This window comes from Triturus cristatus, chromosome 6, assembly GCF_964204655.1.
Source record: "Triturus cristatus chromosome 6, aTriCri1.1, whole genome shotgun sequence".
Taxonomy (NCBI): domain Eukaryota; kingdom Metazoa; phylum Chordata; class Amphibia; order Caudata; family Salamandridae; genus Triturus; species Triturus cristatus.
The window spans coordinates 1,735,879,345-1,735,904,477 of record NC_140589.1 but is presented as its reverse complement, the minus strand read 5'-3'; the positions used below and the strand labels follow the sequence as shown (position 1 = coordinate 1,735,904,477).

Below are 25,133 nucleotides of genomic sequence, written 5' to 3'. Positions count from 1 at the left end.
TTTGGGAGAGAACCCTCCCGATGAGAGTTCGGCTCCGTGGCATTCAGCCATTTTTATCCTTCCTCTTGGGTCAATAAGATTCTTACTCTATTTTAACTTGTGATGAATTTTGAATCCATAATTTAATGCAGTTGGTTTTTTTCTGCAGGCACTATAAGCAGTTCACCAAGTGATATCGAAGGCCAGTTTTGAAAATTGCAAGGTTTAAATCAATGTAGACAAGTTCTATATTTTTTGCAGTCTCTCCCAAACATATCTGTCTGCAGCTTTCTAAAATCGGCTGTATATTATAGCGTATGCATGACGTTATTCCTGCTTGTCTTTTTAAATGTTTTAATTGTCTTTTTGGGCTTACGGTAAAGGATAGCAGTTTTTAAAATTTGTAATTCTGTAATGGATTTATTGCCTTTTTCTTGTATGGAATCTACATTGGTTACTTTTAATCCATATGTATACTTTATTATGTTTTTCTGGCAATTTGTAACCGTTTCGCTGATAGGCCTCTTGCCCCCTCGCCACCCAACCCACCCCCCCCCCCCGCACTCTGTGCTAAGCCTCTTTTTGGCTATTTGGGGTAGTTCGCGCTTGGGCCCCTGTAACTTGTTGTCCACATAAGGTATCCGTGCCAACTTTGCGTCCTTTTCTTCCAACATCATGAGGATTTTAAAGGTATCCAGGGTGTGTTGATTACCTTGGAGGGGACCCAGAAATTCTCCAAAATACAGCTAAATTATTATTATTTTTTTTTTTTAATGGGGAAAAAGTGTTGCACAACAAAGCGTCTGTATTTTCCCCTGCAAATGGTATCAAAAAAGGGTCTGTGGTGCTGAAATCATCAGCTTTCAGGGACGAGTAGACTTTTGTCAGAAAACCAAAATTTTACTGGGACATAGCCTATTTTTGCTACTTTTTGTGCTTTTAACCTCCTTCCAGTTAGTGGTAGAAATGGGGGTGAAAGCAATGATGGATCACAGAAAGCTATATATTTCAGAAAAGTAGACAAAATTCTGAATTCAGCAAGCGGTCATTTGTGTAGATCCTTCAAGGTTTTTTTTTATAGAAACTAACAGTTGAAAATGAGAAAAACTGAAATGAGTTGTAAAACAAAGGCCTTTGTGCCAACGTTTCATCTGTAACTTCTTGTAAGTATGACAGATGTTTGAAAGCGATACCATTAAATCCGCTGGACCCTTCTGGTTGTGGGGTTATACAGGACAAGAACCCGAGGAACCTAGAGCCAATAACCACGCAGCGTCTTGCAGTGGCATTTCATTGTGTGCTGGGAATATAGCAATTAATTCGGTAAAATATAAAGAGTGAAAAATAGGCATCAAAGACACCTATGTATTTCCAAAATGGGATAAAAATATAGAGTTTAGAAACAGTAGCTATTTGCACATCTCCGAAATTGTGATTACCCATACTAGCCTGTGATTTGTAGGACATTTTTCAAAGTGACTTCTTTTTTACACATTGTCTTACATTAGGAAGGCAGAAATGCATAGAAAGTCAATAGGTAATAAAACTTGCTCTACAATTCTGAGTTTCCCCAAGTCTCCCTATAAAAATGGTACCTCACTTGTGTGGGCAGGCCTAGTGCCCGCGACAGGAAACGTCCCAAATGCAACGTAGACACACCACATTTTTACAGTGAAAACTGACCCTTTTTTGCAAAGTGCCTAGCTGTGGATTTTGAATCCTAGCTCTGCCGGCACCTAGGGAAACCTAGCAAACCTATAAAAAAAAATTAAACTAGACACCCAGAGGAATTCAGTAGGGGGTGACTTTTGTGGCTCTCACCAGGTTCTGTTACCCATAATCCCTTGCAAACCTCAAACTTTGTAAAACAAAACACATTTTCCTCACATTTCTGTGATGGAAGGTTCTGGAATCTGCGTGGATCCACTAAATTCCACCCACCCATCATTCCCCAAAGTCTTCCAGTAAAAATGGTACCTCACTTGTATGAGTAGGCCTAGTGCCCGCGACAGGAAACGGCCCAAAACGCAATGTAGCGCACCACATTTGTACAGTGAAAACTTACCCTTTTTTCGCAAAGTGACTAGCTGTGGATTTTGAACCCTAGCTCTGCCAGTACCTAGGGAAACCTAGCAAACCTATACATTTTTGAAAACTAGACACCCAGGGGAATCCAGGAGGGGGTGAGTTGTGTTGCTCTCACCAGGTCCTGTTACCCAGAATCCCCTGCAAACCTCAAACTTTGTAAAACAAAAAACACCCATTATCCTCACATTCCTGTGATGGAAAGTTCAAGAATCTGTATCAGTGCTCGGTTCTTGGCCATGGCCTCCACCAGGGCGAAGAAGCATCACTCTCTTAAGGACATGCTTACAAGGCCCGCTGGGAGTTACCTGGGAGACAAGACACCTAAGCTTGCTAAGAATTCTCATGCAGAATTGGATGATCCGGATAACCCAGTGACAATCATTCCTAAAACCTCTTTTAACCTCACTTTGTGATGACTTACAAGCAGTTAAAAGAGATCTCTCTGTTGATCTTCGTGATGTTTGCAGGGAACTGAAGGAGGTCGGCAGCAGGGCGTCTGCCCTAGCAGAGCGCAATTCATCCCGAGAGGAAGAAGTAGAATGGCTCCAGCAAGAAGTTCTCAGGTTGACTGACCAACACCTCGATCTCCAGGCCCATGCTGAAGATTTAGAAAATCGCTCTAGGTGAAGCAATATCTGTATAAAAGTGGGACCCACTCTGGCTGAGGGTTCTTATCTGAGAGAATATCTCAACACTATGTTCCAGCACATCAAGGGCACTCCGGACAATACTGGAATCAAAAGTTTTTTTTTTTTTTTTTATAGAGTTTTATATAGCGCGAACTAGACCCGAGACATCGGGTATCAGAGCGCTTTACATAGCACCAGTTTTATTACAGAAGGACACATTCATTTTCGTTAGGCACAGGGAGATTAAGTGATTTGCCCAGAATCACAGGATGTGGAGCGTCGTTGCCGACTCCATCACGTAGACCTGCCTAGATCAGCTATCTTAGTCTGTATGATTTCCAATTGAAAAAGACTATCCTTCACAAGGCATGGGAGGTCCATCCCCTTCAGATTTGAGGGTACACTCTGGGACCATACCAAGATCTGGCCAGCACATCATACTCCTGGGGGCACTCTTTCCAGATCATTTTCCGCCATGAGGGCTCTAATTAAAGCATGCAGTGCCCTTGGTATCACTGACTCCCTGGAAGATCCTCATCACAGCGCCTCACCAGTATGCTCGACTTGCAAACGCTCCCAATGGCAACACAACTACAAAACCGGACCCCAATACTATCGTTCAAGAAAGACAATCAGTCCTGAAGACGGTGTTGGAGGGCACTGACAAATCAGACACGTCCTGAACTATTTGTATCTTCTCTCCCATATTATTACAACGATCAGCAGGAGGGCACCTTGCTGGCAGAGATGGGGGGCATTAAGCTCCTTGATTTGAGTGTTAACCTGCTGTTCTTTTCCTTGGGAATCATCCACTCCTCTGTTTATGGTCACTGCTCCCTGCCCATATCTGGCTCACGTTCCAGACTACTCACACTGCCATGATGGACTTTTCCAATTGTTCTATATATATTTTGTATTTTCCCGTTTGTTAGCTCTTTTTGTAGGGTTTTTCCTCCATACGGTCCAGTCTCTGGTTTCTAGTCTCAGGAAACGCCAGAGTCCTCATTCCCCCTACACTCCATCTCACATTCCAGGCCCTTAAAATAACCAGCCTCAATGTGCCAGGACTTAACAATCCCATAAAACGATCCACTGTGCTTTCACTTCTGGAACAGTCCGGCAGCGATATTGATCTTCTCCAGGAGAAACACTTACTCACAAAAGACACGCCTCAAATGCATTCCCGGTGGTTCCCGTGTCAGATTTGGTCCTTGGGCCTCACCAAGAAGGGAGATGTGGCTATCTTATTCTCTTGTGGTTTTAAAGGGAGGTTCTAGATACAGTTGCCTAAGTCAAGGGGTGTCTTCTTGTGGTTAGACTTAAACTGGGTACCTTTTATTTTACTCTAGTAAACATATATACACCTAATGAATCCCAGGAAGCTTTCATCCTAAATTCCCTGACTCCCGTCCTCAGGTCCCCAGACTCCACCATTTTGATCGGGGTGACCTGAACTTCGAAATGGACACTGACCTAGATCACTCTAGGCATCGCTCTGACCAAACCAGAGCTCTTTCTGCATCAGTACTACAGTGGATGTCAGATTGTGGATTACAAGATGTCTGGCGCCATCTCCACCCACTGGCCAGAGATTATACGTTTTACTCGGCGACCCACAAAACCTATGTCCGCACTGATTACTTCCTCGCAACTCTGACTCTCTTGGCCTTGTTTCAGAGGCTGTCATTGCCCCCCGCTCGCTATCAGATCATTTGCCCCTCTCTCTATCTTTTCGAATCATTGCAAATCAACCACGGCCTTCTCATTGGCATCTCAGGGATTCTTTGCTGCAGTCTCCAATGATGGTTGACTCTCTCCGCCGTCGGATAACAGACTTCCTCCAGACTAATGATCCTGGTGAGGTCTTTTTATACTCTGTCTGGGATGCCCTAAAACTTGTAGTTTGGGGAGAACCTACTGCGCTCTCAGCAGCCACGAACCGGTATCGCCAAGATAAGCAACTATTCTTCGAAAAATTGGTTTCCGTATTAGAGGCTATTCATAAGCATACGGGCGCCCCCATGGTTTGGAGAGAGCTGGAGAAACAGAGGTTCCTCCTTAAACGTCTTGATCTTCATTGGGCAGAATATGCTGCCTTAGTGCTCCTCCCATCGCCTCTATAGCAGGACACATGCGAGTATGATCAAGGAAATCCACTCGAGCTCTCATTTAATGGCTCACTGTGATGAGAAGATTGCCTCCACCTTTCGGGCCTTTTTATGGCTCTCTATATTCTACCGTGGATAGTCCCTCGGTTGACCCTCTCCCATACCTTAATGAGGCTAAGCTCACTACCCTTCCTTCTGCAGAGCTAGCAGCTTTAGACCAACCCATACAAATTGACGAGGTAATTTTGAAAATCTCCCAACTAAAGCTGTTGAATTCACTGGGACCCAAAGGTTTTGGTGCCCTCTTTTACAAGGTTTTCTGCCAAGAGGTCGCACCCATACTTACCCGGTTATATAATTCATTCGCAGACGCTGGCTCTCTCTCGACTTCTATGCTGGAAGCCGCAATCTCGGTCATACCAAAACTTGGCAAAGGTCGACTCGGTGTGGGTCTTAGACCCATTTCCTTATTGAATATCGATGCAAAAATATTTACCGGTATCCTAGCATATTGCTTAAATCTACTTATGCTGGGTTCAATCGAGCCGGACTAAGCTGGATTTATTCTGGCGCATCAATGCAGCGATAATACCAAATGCCTCCTTCATATTTTGGATAAGATTCAAAGATCTCTGAGGGATGCTTTGCTTCTCTCCATAGACACTGAAAAAGCATTCAATCATGTGCACTGGCCCTACCTCTTCGTGACTCTTCATCGATTTGGCTTTTGGGTTGGGATCTGTCGCCGGATCCACTGCATCTACAGCGATACTCTGACATCAGTGAGACAAATTCGGCTATCTTGGATTGGCCGAATAGCAGCTATAAAAAGGACTATACTCCCACACATTTTATATCTTTCTCAGAAGCTTTCCTTGGCCCCTCCTCCTAAAGCTCTGCGATCCTTGTAATTAGAGCTATATAACTTCTTGTGAGTAAGAGACCTCGCCTTCATTAAAGATTACTTTATTGTCAGAAAAAGGATGGGGCATTGCGGTACCGATGGTTCTTTGATATTTTAAGGCGGTTCAGCTCCACTTCCTGGTGGAATGGAACTGCTCAATGTCTGAAAAGCACTGGTGCTTTATGGAGCAAGCTGTTGCGAAGCTGTTTGGAAGCAGGTCTGGTTAACACAAGGACCGATCCTGGGGCTTATACTCTTCCCCGATCACGAGCTCCACGCTTAAAGTATGGGATTCGGTGGTGGTGTGATTGGGCCTCACTACATTTCCGCCTCTGATTACATCAATTTTAGATTACCCAGATTTCCCTCCGGAGCTGGCACCGGGTGTGTGTCAACGGTGGCAGGAAGCGGGTTGCAATCAAATAGGATCTCTCTTTGATCAGAACAGGCTCATCCACTTTAATCCCTGGCAAGCGGATTACTCTCTTACGATGACGTAGCATATTCAATATTTACAGCTTTGGCACTGGGTGACCTCCATGGGATATGTGACGGAAGGGGGGCGCTCTCGCACCCCCTTTCGAGAAATGGCTACTGCTTAAAAAAGATGATAAACACCTCATACTTGAATTGCACTCCCTGCTTGCTGTAGAGTCTAACCTTGTAAAAACTAAGGGTCAGGTTTGCAGGGAGACAGAGCTGGGGCGGACCCTTACCCCTAAGGAATGGGAAGACACTCCGCACACAATATGGCCAGTATTTAATCTGCTTATAAGATCGTCTCTTAGTGATATCTAACACCAGACCGAATTCACAAATGGGACCCATGGCATTCTGGGGATTGCTGGCGGGGGTGTGGAAATACAGGGACTCTCCTGCATCTTTTATGGCATTGCCCGAAACTTACTACATTTTAGGTCTGAATTCTCTTTGACATTGACGCTGCTATCACACATCCATCCCTAGGTTTCCTGCATACACTATCTTAGGACTCCTGAATCCTCTGACTTTTCCCTTATGCTCCATTCAGGGTAATCCGATGCCATTGGCCCTCGGTGCTGCTCACCAGGTGATCGTCTTTCTTTGGGAAACCAGTAAAACTCCAAATCATACTTCCTGGTTACACAAATTACGGTTTATACTAGGAATGAAGAAATTGTTGTTAGCCCTGGACCCCAAATCGGTCTCTTATGTCGATTGTTGGGCCCCCTTTATTCACATGTTATTCTCTGAGTTTAAAGAGCTGACATCCACTCTTAATTAATACTAAATTGTATGGTTCCCACCGAGTAGCCCACTTCTGATTAAGGGCTGTCCCCGATCACACATAATTCCTCTGTCTGATGTCACCTTGGCATCTATGTACTAAAATGGACTTTTTTTGTACGGAGGAGCAGAGGCGGGTGGGTGTGGGTAGGGTTGTTTTGTTAGGATTTACTGTTCTAAAACTCTGCCTGATTTGCACTGCCGGCCCCTGGGTTGTAGGCAAATAGCTGTGTTACTGCGCTACTCTTTTTTCCACTGCCGTCCATTGGTTGTAGGCAAACAGCTGTTTATTAACTTTGACAGGCTTAATAAACAGAATGGTTTCCTAAAGTTCCGATAGCAATACATTGTGCGGCAAAAAAGACAACTCTCCTACCCCATTCGCCCTTGCAGTCCGACTCATTCAGTACTGAACTGGAGGGAAGAGCAAGTGATGCTGGGTGATTTGCAATGCAAAATGAGGACCATGGCTGCCCTGTTGGTTCTTCCCATCAAATCCCCTCAGTCAGTATTGACCTCTCTTTTCCCTAACAAAAGCGAGGGAACAATATTTGTAATAACTCTCAGCAGCTTCTACACACAAAAAAAACACTCACGTAGGCCCTGTAGAAGCAGATCTTCAAATGTATATACTTTCTCCACTTGGCGATGTAGACAGGGTCCAAGCTGGACAATGTATGGTCTACAACAAGATAAGCAGGATTATAAACACAAATGTCAATCATTTTAATAAGCACATATACATTTCTTTGTTGGAGTGCAATTTTAATTTGTCATGATCTTGTGTTAAAGAAACACTTTATCCATACATATTAAGACAATAGAGATCCTCTTATGTGAGAAAACAGAAATTACAAACCAGTTAACTAAAGTTGATGGGTTGTACCTGTGCAGATATTATTATTCTGGGATTCTCAGACAAAAGAGCACCACAGCCAACCCCATTGCTCCAGAAAATACAAACTTTACATATCGAATTTCACAGATAGGGTGTCAATATATCAGAAAAGCATTTCATTGCATAAACAGATATTGTGGGAGTGAAAGGGATACACAACTCAAAGTGCAATAATGAAAACTATGAAACTAAAGAGGTAAGTATTCAGGTCCACGTAAAACTGTAAGGGCTGTAAGTAAAGGCGAGACTGTTAGAGAAACTCATGTGCATAGACCGTCAGTAAATCGCAAAACTCCAACAGGAACAGACAGGAGATTTTCTTCTTTGAGATTCTATAGGACACAGCTTGCCATGCATTAATGATCAAGCAAAGAATACCTGAAAACATTCCTTGCCAGGCCTTCCAAAAAGAGCAAGGAAACATGCACTTTCATGGTGTCTGAGAGGAAAAGAAAAAAGTACTTCCCTGAATGTGAACAGTGGAAGGATACAGATCATCCAATAAAGAGAATGATAGTAGGCTATGCTCTGGGAGAGGGGCTAAACAAGTAGAAGGCAAGCCATCAAATAAGAAGCAAGCAAACAACAGTGACAGTAAAACCAATCAATGGTAAATAACGGATGGGCTTAAAGCCCACTGTAAGTTTTCGACAACAGACGGGTAAAAACTGACTAGTAGGCAAGAACTAAAAACAGGAGGGTTGTAATTATTTTACTTAGTTTTAAACAAACTACTATGTGCATACATTCACAGATGTAGGAGTCGTTTTCTTTTGCGTCTTCAACCACACAAGATTTGCAGCAAATAAAAATATGAAATTGAAGTAGCAATGTGTATGCAAATTTTTGTGCAAGATCTGAGGAGCCATTTTAATTTCAAATTAGGTATGTGGGTTGGAGCCCACCATCTTCTTCGGCAGGCTGATGAGTGAGACTATTGTACTCGATGGTTTGTCCACTTTATGATGTAGAAGGCCACCCAAAATATACTATTACAGCTCAATCACCTGATTATCATTTTATTGCATATGCCACACAGCTGGCACTAATAGCTATATCACAAAAACGAAAACCCCAGGAGTCATCTTTGACTGTTCTTTGTATCGAAATGACCACCCCAATATGTCCTTGAATATATACCAATTTCTCAATGGAAAAGTTCAATATACAACAAAGATGTGTAACACAAAAACTGATTTGTGGACGGGTCCTGGAATGACTTCCTCGGGCAACTTACAGTGTTGTGTGCCATGCAAGAAGTTCATACAAGGGTTGGGGAGTCTAGCCACCTAACAAAAGCAATATCCCTATTGTAGTGGACCTTTGGTATCACATGTAATTTTATAAGTTGTGTTCTGTCTTTATGGTCTTTTCTTTTCTATTTTTTCAGGAATAGGTACAAACGACCCATAACCAACCAGTGCACTAATAGACGCACTGTGAAGAAGTGTAAGTGCACAACTTCCTTGCACGTCACACAATTGGTACGTGCCACCTGCTGGTCCTGAAGAAAGCCCCCCGACCGGGCACCGAGAGGGATAAAACATGTCGGCCACTCACGTTTCTCTAACAGGTGCTATAGAATAGTAGCCCTTCTTTACGCACCATATTCATTTTTAACCTTGCCCCATCCCCAACCGAATAAATTCTTACCTGAGTGACGGAGGTAATTTTAAACTCACTTCACTCTCACCCTCACCATTTCTGATCACTACTGTGAAAACCAGTTGGTCTACCTCCAAGGTGGAGGAAAGCATGACTAAGACCCTACAATTATGCTTTTCATGTAATTCTTGAAAGCGGACAATCAAGTTATACCGCTCATACGACTATTGCTTGAATGAGAGTATTTAAGCAGGTTAGAACCCCAGACCCTGATAAAAACTGGACAAGTGATCCATTCTCCTTTGATGGGCTGTCTATCGTTTAGAAGCGGAATGGATCTCAGCTTCTTTTTTCCCCTGATCGATTAAAAGACCTTTGGTATCTTCATGTTAGGGGACATTGTGCACGTGGGACATCCAATGACAGTCAAGGCATTGGATGGACAGAAGGAATTTCAATTGCAGCCTCCTGGTTCTAAAATTACCTCCAGCCACGCCTTTGAGGAACTCCTTATATCAAAAAACCAAGCAGAGTACCTAACTTTAGGCCCCTGGATGAAAGGAATAAAATCGATCTCACAAGTTAGTTATTTGTTTCCCAGATGATACAGGAAATGCGTGTGCAGAATGGGATTCAGAAGTTAGGGAGTTGGCCTGTGGGTATTGAAAGGAACCACGTATGATACCAAGGGAGACTGCCATCTCATTGGTTTGCATACTTCAATAACCTGCATAGTTTTCTTTCTCAGGATCCACCTATGGCATACGAAAGGGGAGGCATCCTCCCATTGCTTCAGTTGTGGAGCAAAGAGAAGAGATTTCCTACCCACAGTTTGGCACTGTACAGTGAGCCAAACTTTCTGGACTGGGGTGGTGAATATATGCTCAAGGATAATTGTGTAGAGGTTGACTCTTATTGCCAAACTGCTATTATTAGGTGTTTGTGAGTGCTTGTATGCCGGCAGAAGTACGAAAATGTGTATTATCCTGGGCCGGAGTGTCACTAAGCAGGACACAGCACAGTAATGAGTGGGGATGGGGTGATGGATCAGTCTTAGGTAGCACTACTTATGCCATAGAGAATGCTATTGTAGGAATTCCATATGAGAGTGCTGGGAGATCCGTGTTATGATATGCAGCAAGGAGGCCTACACAATCAAGAAGATTTCCACTTATGGTGTCTATTTTGATCAGAATATCTTTGGATCTGAGTGATAACTCCTGTACAAGGAACAGGACAAACATTACCAACAATGACTGAAACTTTATAGAATCTTGGTTGTTCAGTACATTTTAGTCCTAAATAGAACATAAAGGATATACGGTGATTGACGGAGGACATGGTTAAGAATTTGCCAACAACAAACCTGTGGTGACAGCATGAAAAAGTAAAAGATGAACAATGGTAGATAACCTGTGTGTATTTCTTCCACTCTATATATCTGAGCTGCAGCAACCTCCCAACACATACATTCCTGATGAGGAGTCGGATCGAGCTGTGTGTGGCTACAGAACTAATGTTGCTGCAGAATTGTGTCACTGCGCATGCCTGTGTGTGTCGTCATCACACCTTGTCACCGTCACCACCACTTTGGAATGGATATCATTAAGCAACAGATACCAACTAACACTATGTGTTTCCACAGTTTATCGTTGACTATCACAGTCAATCTATCCAAAGCGCCTATACTCCACAATTTTGACAGCCATAGACCAGAGTCGGACCAGCCTATCAGGCAACCAGCCTTGTGGGCTGGTCTGACAGATCAGGGTGTGGGCCGGTTTTCTGGCTGTTTGTGAGCCTGTTGTACAGTCTGCTAGGTCAGTTTTTAGTGTTGAGTTCCCCGATATTACAACAAACATTGCCTGCCGCAATCTCAAATCCATGCAGTCTTCTATACCATGAACAACAATAAGAGTGTATTTACAAGTTCTCATCTGCCCTAATTTGCAAACATGGGGTTTTGCTTGCTTTCAAATTCACTAATGGGGCCACTTATTATGTTGGTGCCCTGGCCTATTTTCTGTCTCAGTCCGACCTTGACACAGAATGATTGGGCAGGCCATCCTGCAGTAAATTATGAAATGCAGGTATCAGCATATGGCATAGTAAGCTCTTGGCATTCGAAGTGAGAGGTATCCAAAGATCTGGTTCTAGTTCTATATTTGTTATTTCTTTTTTATCCAGCATGGATTATTTTCAGTACACTGCTATACGAGGACGAGATCCCCACATGAGTAACATTGTGCCGGCTACATAGCACCCATTCCAACACAAGTTAGTCTAAAACACAGATTTTAATCGGACTGGATTATAATAATATCTAGTGAATATATTATAAGCATTCTCTTTGCATTGCGAGCAACTGAAGGACTTCACTGCTCTTCACCATATCATGATGATTCAGACACGCTCAGGTATTTCATGGTTCAACTGCTTCTCCCAACTAGTCACAGATATGAGCTTGCTTGGTTAATGTGATTTTTCACATAGAGCATTCAGTTTAGGTATACATACATTTGGTAGTCTGACACAGTGTGAACAATGCATCTTGTCCCTCGCTGTCTTCTCTCTAACCATCTCAGCATGTATCCTGTCTGACAGACCCAGACGGAAGCCATCAGACAAGGGCAACTCAAATGCTTCCTTGCAAAAATTGACATTTAATTGTGGTTCTATAAACAAATTATGGTGTCTACAGCATCTAAACCCTATATTTTATGGACCAGGTGTGAAATTCTGAATTGAACAATATGGGCAACATTAGGAAAGGATATGAAACTTATGAAGTCAGTAACTTCTTTTGATCTTTTGAAAATCATCTTTATTCTTTAGGGGAAGTGAATGGGTAGCATCTGAGCAGTTTAAAGCAAAATGGGAAGAAAATTATTTTTTATAAATGCAATACTGCAAAGCGATGACACCTCAAGCTTGCTTGGCTTCATGAACGTAACTTACAAGGACATTTGAAGGAATTTTGCAAAATTCAGGAATTGGCATTTGAGTGTGGTATTTTGGTATGGGGTGACAATTAAACCTCCCTTTGGCCTTTGAATAATATTTAATAAACAGTTTAAAGACTGGCATTTAGGAATATCAAGCACCAAGAGAAACAAGCATTGGCATAGCCAATAGGTCTCGCTTTTGGGATTTTCTAAGTATTTAGTTATACAGCGCAATATCCTTGGTGCAACAACATCAACTGTTGCATGGCTAAACCCTTATAGGTGTTTAGCCATGCAACAGTTGATGTTGTTGCACCAAGGATATTGTGCTGCATAACTAAATACTTATACGGTCCCACAAGCGAGACCTATTGGCTATGCCAATGCTTGTTTACTTCCCCCCATGGCATTGTCTGGTGAAGTTGCTGAACCACGGACCTCGTCTGAAAGGGGAATCCGCTGGGCGAGGTGGAATACATAGATTCCTTGTGGGAAGAGGGAGCTTCAGGGTCCCATCCAGTGGGCCTCTTATGAGAGTAGGGCACCCTCTCTGTTAGTGTCACTAAGGAGAAGCTTAATTAGATAAGACAGAGTACAATGGAATACAAGAGCGCCACCTTGCGGTGGTTGCATGAACTGCCATTCAATCACTGTGTGATGTAGTTTTGCTCGTGCCCGGGGGCAGCAGGCTATATAATCAACGTAATGGTGCCTGCGTTGTAGACAGCATATGTTAGACCCTTATTCTAGTACAACCGTTACTGTGCGGGCAGCGTTCTCAGCCGACCACGGGGTGTATTCTGGAATATTGGTGGTTGCCAGAGTCACCAGCGCTGTGTGAAGTCACAAGGCTCCGGGGGTTGCTGTGCCAGTCGCTCCTGGGCAGGTTTGGGTGCTCCACGGCTCTGCTGGACGCCTTATAAAGGACACGGTCTTACTCTGAGCCTGGAATTGGATACCCTCACTTCATTTTGGTGACTATTTACAGTCTGCCTACACGCGCCTACTACTAAAGCAGCAGTGGGGCAGACCCCACGAGAAGGCGGCTGCAGGTGAGCGCCTTTCTTGAAACTAACCTTCAGATTAAGCGCCAGCAGTATTTTTGCACTATTCATGAAGCAGCCATTACGGAGCAGTCCCGGAGCTGCTTAACTGCACCCAAGGCCAGCCTGCGCCAGCTCAAGGAGTTCAGGAAAGCTCTGAGGAGAGCTTCGGCCTGTCGAGGCCTCCACTCTTCTCTATTGTTGAGCACGAGGCCCATCTGTCATGAATCCGGAGATCGTGGTGGGGGCATCAACGCAGCTGTGGTGGTTGTAGCACTTTCACCGGTACTTGAAGAGTGTAAACCCCTGCACAGACTCGGCGCTGTCGCAACCTATGATTGTGAAGGTAAGGCTGGTAGTAATACACGTGTATGAACAAGCGAAGGGCATCTCACTGCTCCAGCAAACTACAGGTAAAAGAAACATAAGAGTTCTGGAACAAAAAAAGAAGCACATTGTTGAGCCCCTTAAACAGAGTTCTGTGCGTCTCCATACATAAATAGGCCAGGTCCGCTGTGTAATGGTGCATTTTGCCCGTATACCATTGTTTCTCTACTGAAGAGTCTTATTTGAATGCACGACATGAATACGCAGACCATTCAGTCTATTGTGCCTGGAACAGATTCAGAGTAGTCGAGAGAAAAAAAGAGTGTACGTGGAAAACATTTAAAGGCGTAGGTAGAAGTAAGGAGCCCCAGTAGAGACTGGGGGTCACCCACAGAACAAGTGGGGTGCATATCAGTGAGCTGATTCTGATGTTAAACAATGCTTATAACTACTTAAGGCTCGATCTGAACTCAGACGATTTATTATCAGATTTGTTTGCATCCAAAATTCAAGTCCCTGACAGCCTTCATAGCTATTGAGGGAGTGTTATCAATTTCCCAAGCTTCTCTTCGGCAGTTAGCGCCCTTTGACCACTAGATGGAGTCGGTGACATGTTTTGCTAAAACTTGCATGATCACGAGCCCAGTGAGTACATTTGACAGGGAAAATACGTTCTTTTAACAGGGACTTTAAAAAATATATATATTTATGTAAACTTTTATGTAATACAAATTGGGGGTTTTCATATAAGTGTGTAAAGACGACAAGAAACGTCCTGGCAGGTAAGAAGATTTATTACTACATCTGTAGAAAGATCCCACAAACGGCAAAGTGCCATTTTGCGAATTGTAGATTCGGGCAGCTAACAAACGAGGCGGCAGTAAGATGAATATTCAGACAAATAGTTTATTCCTGAGAAATAGCCAAAGTATGGACCCGCGGCTATCAGGCCAGTTGTTCAGGAGACAAGCAGTGGCCGCGCGTCCGTAAACGTAACGGCTGTGCGGCCGTGAAAGCAAAAGTAATTGCGATCACGATCAAAGCGAAAGTGATCGCAAGGACGGGACGCGCTGTGTGTTATGCACGCGAGTGGTGCACGTGCAGCAGTGATTGGCGGCTGCGTGCGTGAACGCAAGCGTTAGGCCAGCGAGGTCTGGTAGCGCTTTTGAAACCCGTATACTAAATGTCTCTCCAAGCAGCGCATGCGCTGGCTCAGGTGAGACCTAAAAATCTGTGAGTTTCATAGGTGGCCGGGTAGGGGGGAGGAGAATGTACATTAGGTGAGTTTGTGTCTGTGGCTTATGCATAGACAGTGATAAATTAGTGAAGCATTGTAAAGTACCTGCTGGTTCATTTACAACTTATGGTGTCTTTGTTGAATAACAATATATTTAAATATGAGTGCTAACTCCTGTGCAAGCAACAGGACAATTAATCAACACCAATGGCTGAAACTTTAAAGACTCTTGGCCGTTCAGTACATTTTTAGACATAAATATAGCATCACAGATCTATGGTGACTGACTGGACATAGTTTAGAATTTGACCAAGTATATGGATTATACAAGATTTCCGTTCTGTGGTCAACACTGATCATTTTATGTTTATCAAGCTTCCTGGTAAACCACAGAGGAGGTGGTTGGAATAAGGGATGTTAAAAATGGCAAAAAGATGGGAAATGTGAATGGCTAGTGATGAGATTGTAGATAGCAATGCTTTTCTAAAAATCTTTTCTGGAAAACTAAGGTGGAACAAGAGAGTACTGAGGGAATATAACACAAATAACTGGACTTCAGACAGATAAAGAATGCATGGTTGTGATAATGGATTTACTACTTATAAATTCACACAGGCGTACTTCACGGGCCCGCCTCTCCTCGTAGCAAAGTTTTGTATTCACCTTGGTGAATGAGCAGTCTACCACTGAGTTACTTGTCCTGGGTTAAAAATGTGGCACTTTGCCACTGCCTTGATGCAACTAGAAATCAACAATGACTCATCTGAAACTGATGACCCTGATGATCCATCATCTGAATGACAGGGGAGATGATCTTTGTGGCTTGTTAAAGGGAAAGGACCGACCCCCGATGTCTGCTGCATTCTACCTCCAATGCTGCATCTCCATGAACACCATCATAACGTTTGGGAAAATATATTTTAATCCACCATAGTGACTCAATGTAAATGTTTGCTCTGCTGGTCTCCTGTGCTCAGCTTTTGTCTTATATTTTTTAATGTACTTTATTATCAGCGAAAAGTTAAAAAAAATTATTAAAAAGAAAATCAATTTAGGATTGTGAGGATCTGGGTGTATTACAGGAAACGGCTGTGGGGCCTTATCGTGGAATAGACCTTTATTGGGTCCAATCAGGCTCGTTTGAACAACCTTAAGCTCAACCCTGGGTAGCTATGGGTTTCGAGCAGCAAGGCTTGAACAAAGGAACTTGGTGTAAAGCATTTAAAACTACCAAACAACAGAATGAGAAAGCCACACAACATAAAAGAAACACGATTCCAATATATAAAAATATTGTATATTTTTATGAATTGTTAAAGTGCAAGATGAGCAGAAGAGACTGGAGTGTTCCGGCAATATGATTTTTCAAAGTTTTAACACTATGAATTAACACCGCAAACAAACATTGGTCAAAAAAAAGTTTGTAAACTTTTCAAAAGTTGAGAAAAGTTAGTAAAACTACTGCGGCCTGGGTTGGGTAACCAAATCTGCCGGGATGGGGGTTTAGGAGGACAGTGGGGTCATTCTGGACAGCTACCTGGCCACTAGAGCATTTTTCAGTCCAGTTCCAGGCCTTCCAGCACGACAACCATAGACTATAATGGAATGATCCTGATGCAGAGGATGCAGGATGCAAATATGCTTAAGGATGCTTCGGTTGTGATGCGGTTGACGGGAGCACCTTTGTGGCAATTCCTCGGTCCACAGGTGTGGTCTGACAACTTTGGCCACAGAGGTTGGGATCCCACGAAGTTCAGGGAGTTAATGTCAGCAGGTGCTGGGCTTCTGGTCTTCAGATACCACAGTCAAAGTGATATACTTTAGTGGGGACTAGTGTCCCTCTGGAGCAACCAATCCAGACTTTGGTGACACTCCGGGGTCCAGAGGACTTGGGTACAACTTTTGGCCACAGACCAGCAGTCTCTCGAGATTCGCAGCGGCAGCTAGCAGCGATTCTTCTCCGGTGGATAGCAACTTGGCGACCTAGGCTACTTCAGCTCTTGTGTCCCTGAAGCAGGTTCCAGGAGATGAGCAGAATGATGATTTGAGTCACTGCTTTGATCTGGGGCTGGGGATCAATTTTTCCTTGAGCTAGGAACCGTAGGCAAAGTACAAGATTCTCTAGCCCAAAGTGCAACAGGTGCAGTCTAGCAGACGGTGCAGCCTCTCTTTGTGCAATTCCAAGGGCAGCAGGGCAGTCCTTCTTCAGTTCTCTTTTCAAATACAGCGTGACCTTAGAGTCCAGGGTGCCAAGGATGCCCATTTTATTCAGTAAATGCCCTGAGAGAACCATGCGGTCAATAGGCTAGCACGTCCCCTCTCTTTGGGTGATGACTTTCCGGTGATATGTGGCATCTGGCAATCCCAGAGTGCACCATTATGGCCAGTCAAAATGTCGGGACCCTTCTTTGGATGTAAGGTGCTCAGTAGCCCATGCTAGAGGTGTGTCTATCCACTGGGGGCTACACGCCCATAGGAAAATCGGTTTGGGCACTAATCATCCATCTCTGTACCTGTCTCTAGCTTGCCTACCTAAACAATGGGCAGCCACTCAGGTGTGTGATCGCCATTTGTTGCCCCTCAAAGGCGGCTTCCCCTTTGAAGCTCGCCTTTTGGGCTAACACCCTGAGTGGCTTCCGGCACATGGGAGGTGACACCTCTGCTAGCAGCAGGAAGTGTTTCATCCTTTCCTGGGAGGTTTAAGCACCACTTCCCAGGCAGCCAGAAAGCTGTACAAGGGTCCCCAGCCCACGTGAGGCTACAGGACACGGGGGCACAGAGTGACACATTTCTAAAAGTTCCTTAACTTTAAAAGTGACAATAAATCTGATCTCTGCATCAGGTGGTGTTCAATGCCACGATTAACTTAATACCTTATAGTGCCCAGTTAGGTAGTCCCATTCAATAGTTAGCCAGGCTTGGATGCAAGCCAGTAACCCTGGGTTAGACAATGGGGCTACTAACTTTCCCCAGCAAAACAACAATTTGGAGGTTTTGCTGTTAAGAAATATATAAATCAGCAGCGGTTTCTCTCTAAGGGCGCCGGGGCTACGCCCCCCTTACATTAACACTAAAAACGTTCCAACCATAGCAATGCTAAATCGGTTTTAATTTTTAAAAATAAATACATACTTGGAACTTAAGTTGCTAGAATTGACAACTCAGTTTGCTCCACTCACTGCGTTGTTGCTGTGATTGATACCAACACACACACACGATTCACAGTGATTAAGTTACTCCCCATGGGCGGTCTTTAAGTCCTAGTATTTGCCGGGCTGATAATGTCTCAGCCCTGAGGCCTGTGAGGTCATCAACTTGGCAAAGGCTGAGGGTCAAGGCCTAGTCTCCAGCCCATGACGCCTTGGAGGTAAAGTAAGCCCTGGGCATTTCGGATGCAAGCCCTTTAGAGCTAACCCTCCACGTCAATCGGGGAGTGGAGAGCATTGTAACCCCACCCTTTCCCAACACGTCACAGGGTGGGGTGGGACCACCCTGTGAGGAGTTGGGAATGGGTGTGGTAGACTGGTTTCAGGCGAGAAGGCAAGAAAATTAATCTGCCCAGACTCGACTTGTGGTGAGAGAGACTGCTTCCCATGTGATAGTTGGAGGCCCTTCTAGCTCCGGTGTGTGTCAGTGTGTTTAGACACATGATTTACTGCAGTCTGCATACAGTGTAGGCAGTGTCCTTGCATACAGCACTGGAGGTTTGTTTGGTTTCTCCAACTCGTGACGTGGACGTCGTATGTGTCTTTGAATGAGTGAGCAGAGTAAGGTAAAAAAAAACAAATGAATAGCTGGCGGGCCCAGGCCCATTTTCGTTAATTGTAATTGGGTTGTTTCGGGCCAGGGTCCACTGTTTGGTCCTCTGTAGGAGCACAGAGAGCAGCTGCACTAGCGGCAGGGTTGGTGTAAAACAGCCAGGTCAGAGACAGCATGGGGCTAGGAGGCATGATGTGCCCCGGCCCGGCTGACTAACACACAGGCGAGCCTGGTTAACTGTTGATGCGCAGACACGGGAGGAGGGGCGCCTCATCTGGGCCCGGCTGCCTGGGGGTTGAAGAGCTCTGCCTAGATCTATCCTGTGCAAAGTAAAGTTATACTTTCTCAATTGTGTATTGCTTTCTTTTAAATAGCGCCCTTTTAAATAGCGCTAACATGCGTCAACTGGAGCTTGAATGATTAGGACTTTGTCACCACACAGCAAAATTGTGTAGAGTAGCAGAAATTTTCTTTCTCACAAACAGGAATGTTCCAACAGGGTTAGCTTCTTTTCAACCACAATTTTGCCACACTGCTTCAGGAATATAGTCCTGCGGAGGAATTATAATAAAATATTCCTTGCTGCTGCTAAGTACATCTTATTATTATTCTGTGTGAAAAAGATATGACTTGCCTATCATCTGCACATCATCTGCATAGAAAATAGGCATTAATTGCATAACATGCTGCGCTTGTCCCTTTTACAATCTACATGGTAATGTTCATAACCTCCAAATTTACAGAATAAAAATTGGGTTAGCAGTAATGTTCATTTGTGTGAATGAGGGGTAGTAGGATTGTATCTCGGCCAAATTTTAAATATTTAGAGATGCAGCTGGATCACATGACAATGTGCTGCTATTATGTAGTGCTTAAAACTGAACTTACCCAACTTCTAGGTGCTTTCATTTATTACATTCAAGAAACCGAAGCATGTTATGGTTTCACCACGACCAAACGGTTGTTCAAATATGGGAAGTTTCATGGCTCCACAGGCTATAGAGGGTGGTTCCTAGACATTGCCATCTCACGACACCCAGGGGTGCAATAATGAGAGGGACACACAAACTGTGAGCATTTATATCAAGATACCAATGCCGATAGGGGGGGCAAGGCTTGTGTGTCTTCCAGGCTCACTGATCCTGCAGCAGTAGTGGAGAATCACAGCTCTCCATTAAAGCCCAGATTGCATCACTCTGTGCCTAGCAGTGCCTTGGGAAGATGTGCAAACCTCCATTCTGTGCTGCAGTGTCAGTGCCATGTATGGTGGGCTAACTAAGTGACATCTGTCCCTCAGGCACACCTAATGGGCAAGTTTTGAGTGTTAAGTGTAGGCTGACTAGTGGGTATTGTCTGAGTGGGCATCTAGAAGTCCTGAAGATTCACAACATTCAAACATGTGTGCTAATGATTCTTAGATGTGTGTATGTGTCTTTTAATTGTCCTCACTTTTGCATTAACAATTTCTGCATAAGTAGGCGTGCATGTACAGATCAATGAGACAAAATCTAACATGATGAAATACCACAAGCAGAACTGAGGACAGTCATCTGTGTTGTAGAAAGGATAACAAGCATTTTTTTTGATGATGCGCAACAGTCTACCTGAAGGCATGCGCCAAGTCAGGAGCACGATGCTGTTGTGACCTCTGCTCATCAAAAACAAGGCTCAGATTTCCTTCTGCAAAGCTTACTGCTCGAGCCCCTGTTAATGTCCTGGCAAATGGCTTGCAGCCTAAAACTGTGGTTTGCCGAAAGCTGGCACCTCCACCCCTTTAAAATGCGAGCAATAAAAGCAAACCCTTTGGCAGAACATAATACTAGCTGGTGATGGATGGCTAACTGTATTTGATGGGGATGGAAGGGTAAATATCGTTCACAATGAATTTTTTATAATGAGGACTTTGACCCCGCATACCATGACTCCGCATAGTGCACCTACCCCGCATACCATTACTCCGCATTTTTTTACAACGCGTGTACATTTACCATGCATGCCTTTACAACGAAATTCGTTGTAAAGATATGTATGGTAAATGCACATGCCTTGTAAAAAAAGAAATTTGGGCGATCCACGTCGTTGTGAGGAAACAGAGGCTCTTCCGTTTCCTCACAACGATGTGCACCGCTCCTCAGAGACAGACGACGTGAAGCAGGAACCAGGAGGAGAGAGGAACCACGAGGAGAGAGAGGTAAGGGGGATTGGGCCTGGGGTGGACGTTAATCTTTTAGGGTTTAGGGTAATGTTTGTGTAGTGTAGGGTAGTGTTTGTGTAGTGTAGGGTAGTGTTTTAGGGTTTTGGGTAGTGTTGTGGTGTTAGTGTAGTGTAGGGTAGTGTTTTAGGGTTTAGGGTAGTGTTGGGGGGTCGTGCAGGGTAGTGTTTGAATGTAGGGACCGGACTGGGGGTCGTGGGGGGTCATGCTGGAGGTAGTGTTTTAGGGCTTAGGGTAGTGTTGTGGTTAGGGCTGGGCGGACTTTGCATAGCGCCACTACGCAGAATTTTGAAAAAACTTGTCGAAAACGAGAGCACATCCTGAGTAGGGCTGGGCGGACTTTGCCTAGCGCAACTACGCACTATTCTGAAAAAAATTGTGGAAAACGAGCGCACAACCTGATGGACCGTGTGCCCGGGACTGGGGTCCCTCGTGCTTGGGCAGGCTCCCCGATCTCCCCGGCCTGGCTGCGTTGAGAAGCAGGGACCGGCCCCGGGCCTCCTGATTTTTGGTCAGGGCCTGGGATTCCACGTCCTGCGGCCTGCCAAGTGTCCATCTGCCCAGGACAAGAGACCCTGGTGCAGAGCCCCGGAGCCATGCAAGGGCAGGCGGGAGCCCTACCGCTATGGCTCGGTGTGGGCAGCTGGGAGTCCTTTCGGTCCCGGCCATCTGGTCGCACCTTTCCCTCGGCCATCTGGTCGCGCGCGCAATGCTTTCCAATGGGGCGACCAGATGGCCGGGCCAGCTTGGAAGTCCCGATGAGGGCTCATTTGACTCCCGGATCCCAGTCAGGGCTCCAGGAGGTCGGGCGCATCCGCGCCTAGGATCCCCTCCGTCACTCGGAGCGCGAGGGTTACAAGAAAGGTGGGTAGCCTTCCTCCAGATTAGTAGGGGCAGGGTATGCCGGGACACCCCTCCTGGGGATGGCGGTTCTCAGGCGGGGACCTGATGGGCCAAGCCCGGACGACACTTCCCCGGGGCGTCCGGTGCTCCCTCCTCCAGCCCGCGGCGAGGCAAAGTGCCCAGGACGGGCTCCATGGGACCCCTGGGCATCCGGGCCCCGGGAGCTCCACCGGGCCTCCCATGCCTGAGGCCCAGTGTGGGGTCTACGAGTCCCCCCAGAGTCCTGCAGCCCTGCAGCCCTGCAGCCCCGGAGCCCTGCAGCCCCGGAGCCCCGCAGCCCCGGAGCCCTGCAGCCCCGGAGCCCTGCAGCCCCGGAGCCCTGCCGGCCTGGAGCCCTGCAGGCCCGGAGCCCTGCAGCCCCGGAGCCCTGCAGCCCCGGAGCCCTGCAGCCCCGGAGCCCTGCAGCCCCGGAGCCCTGCAGCCCCGGAGCCCTGCAGCCCCGGAGCCCTGCAGCCCCGGAGCCCTGGAGCCCTGCAGCCCTGCAGCCACAGAGCCCTGCAGTCACAGAGCCCAGCGTGGGCAGGCGGGAACCCTAGCGCGAAGGCTCGGGGTTGGACAGATGGGAATCCTTTCAGTCCCGGCCATCTGGTTGCACCTCCCCCTCGGCCATCTGGTCGCGCGCAATGCTTTCCAATGGGGCGACCAGTTGGCCGGGCCGGCCTGGAAGTCCCGATGAGGGTCCATTCACCTCCCGGATCCCAGCGAGGGCTCCAGGAGGTCGGGCGCGTCCGTGCCTAGGGTCCCCTCCGTCACCCGGAGCGCGCGGGTTACAAGAAAGGACGGTAGCCTTCCTCCGGATTAGTAGGGGCAGGGTATGCTGGAACACCCCTCCGGGGCCGGCAGTTCCTTGCCGGGGACCAGATGGGCTACGCCCGGGCAACATCCTCCCAGGCCTCCGGGGCTTCCCTCCACTGGCCCGCAGCGTGGCAAAGTGCCCAGGGACGGGCTCCACGGGTCCCGGGCAGTCCTCCCCCGGGCGCCTGGGACCCCGGGCCCCGAGAGCTCCGGTGGTCCTCCCCGTGCCTGAGGCCCAGCCGGGGTCCCCCGAGCCCACCCAGGGAAGCAGAGTCCCCCCCCGAGCCCTTGGCGGGTGGGTGGGCAGGTGGGAGCCCTACCGCTATGGCTCGGGCAGACGGGAGTCCTTTCAGGTGCCGGCCATCCGGTCGCTCCTTTACCCTCGGCCATCTGGTCGCGCGCAATGCTTTCCAATGGGGCGACCAGATGGCCGGGCCGGCCTGGAAGTCCCGATGAGGGTCCATTCACCTCCCGGATCCCAGCCAGGGCTGCAGGAGGTCGGGCGCGTCCGCGCCTAGGGTCCCCTCCGTCACCCGGAGCGCGCGGGTTACAAGAAAGGACGGTAGCCTTCCTCCGGATTAGTAGGGGCAGGGTATGCCGGAACACCCCTCCGGGGCCGGCAGTTCCTTGCCGGGGACCAGATGGGCTACGCCCGGGCAACATCCTCACAGGCCTCCGGGGCTTCCCTCCACCGGCCCGCGGCGTGGCAAAGTGCCCAGGGACGGGCTCCACGGGTCCCGGGCAGTCCTCCCCCGGGTGCCCGGGCCCCGAGAGCTCCGGTGGTCCTCCCCGTGCCTGAGGCCCAGCCGGGGTCTCCCGAGCCCACCCCGGGAAGCAGAGTCCCCCCGTGCCCTTGGTGGGTGGGCAGGCAGGAGCCCTACCGCTATGGCAGACGGGAGTCTTCAGGTGCCGGCCATCTGGTCGCGCGCAAGGCTTTCCAATGGGGCGACCAGATTGCCGGGCCAGGCCTGGAAATCCCGATGAGGGTCCATTCGCCTCCCGGATCCCAGCCAGGGCTCCAGGAGGCCGGGTGTGTTCACCCCTTGGGTCTCCTCCGTCACCCGGAGCACGCAGGTTACAAGAAAGGGGGGTAGCCTTCCTCTGGATTACTAGGGACAGGGTACTCTGGGACCCCTCTCGGTCCTCAGCCGGCAGCTGGATAGGCCCAGATGCCGCCCCAGCCCCGGGTCTGTCCCGGGGCCTGCCGCGTGGCAGGGTGCCCGGGACGGGGTCCGGAGGGCCTGGGGAGGCTTCCTCTGCGGCTGCGGTCTGGGCCGGGCCCCTGGTTGGGGTCTCCGGCCCCGTCCCCCTGCCCGCGGCACTGCCAAAGGCCGGGGACGGGCTTCTGTTGTGGCCGGGGAGCCTCCCCTCGCTGGTTTGGGTTCAGGAGCTCCGGCCGGGCCCCTGGGGGCCCCGGGGAGGGCGGCCTCCCCAACCCGGGCTGTCCTGGGTCCTGCCGCGTGGCAGGGTGCCCAGGGCAGGGTCCGGAGGGCCCGGGGAGGCTCCCCCTGCGCCTCCGGGCCTGGGAGCCCCGGCTGGGTCCAGAGGCCCGGTCGGGCCCCGGGTTCGGGTCTCCGTCCCCTGGCCCCGTCCCCCGGCCTGCGGCACTGCCAAAGGCCCGGGACGGGGTTCCGTTGTGGCCGGGGAGCCTCCCCTCGCTGGATTGGGTTCAGGAGCTCCGGCCGGGCCCCGGGGACGGCGGCCTCCCCACCCCAGGCTCCGTCCTGGGTCCTGCCGCGTGGCAGGGTGCCCGGGGCGGGGTCCGGAGGGCCCAGGGAGGCTCCCCCTGCGCCTCTGGGCCCGGGAGCCACGGCTGGGTCCAGGGGCCCGGTCGGGCCCCGGGTCGGGGTCTCTGGCCCCGGGCCCCGTCCCCCGGTCTGCGGCACTGCCAAAGGCCCGGGACGGGGTTCCGTTGTGGCCGGGGAGCCTCCCTTCGCTCGTCTGGGTTCAGGAGCTCCGGCCGGGCCCCTGGGGGCCCCGGGGAGGGCGGCCTCCCCACCCCGGGCTCCGTCCTGGGTCCTGCCGCGTGGCAGGGTGCCCGGGGCGGGGTCCGGAGGGCCCGGGGAGGCTTCCCCTGCGCCTCCGGGCCTGGGAGCCCTGGCTGGGTCCAGGGGCCCGGTCGGGCCCCGGGTCTGGGTCCCCGGGCCCCTTCCCCCGGCCTGCCGCTCTGCCAAGGGCCCGGGACTGGGGTCTGTCGGTCCCGTGCAGGCCTCCCCTGCTTGTCGAGGTTTTCTGCGGGCCCCGGGTCGGAGGGCCCGTCGGGTCCCGCACGCAGCCTCCATGGCTGGGGGCCCTGGGCCTCCGGCCCCCCCATGCCCCGGCACCCGCTCACTCGTTCGTTGGGGCACAGAGCGACCAGATACCTTCCCTTCCGAGCCCGGCCATCTGGTGGTAACTTTCCCCTTCGGCCATCTGGTCGCGCCTGTCCCCTCGGC

The 25,133-nt window shown here is 48.5% G+C and overlaps 1 protein-coding gene across 2 annotated transcripts in view; it reads right to left on the bottom strand.

Moving 5' to 3' along the window:
- The window catches only part of BROX (BRO1 domain and CAAX motif containing), a 190,059-nt gene that overhangs the window by 36,775 nt on the left and 128,151 nt on the right, over positions 1 to 25,133 (bottom strand). For both annotated transcript variants that reach the window (XM_085612972.1, XM_085612973.1), the window contains one exon: positions 7,571 to 7,656. In XM_085612972.1, coding sequence (XP_085469098.1) covers positions 7,571 to 7,656 — 86 coding nt within the window. The remainder of the gene's footprint in view (positions 1 to 7,570; positions 7,657 to 25,133) is intronic.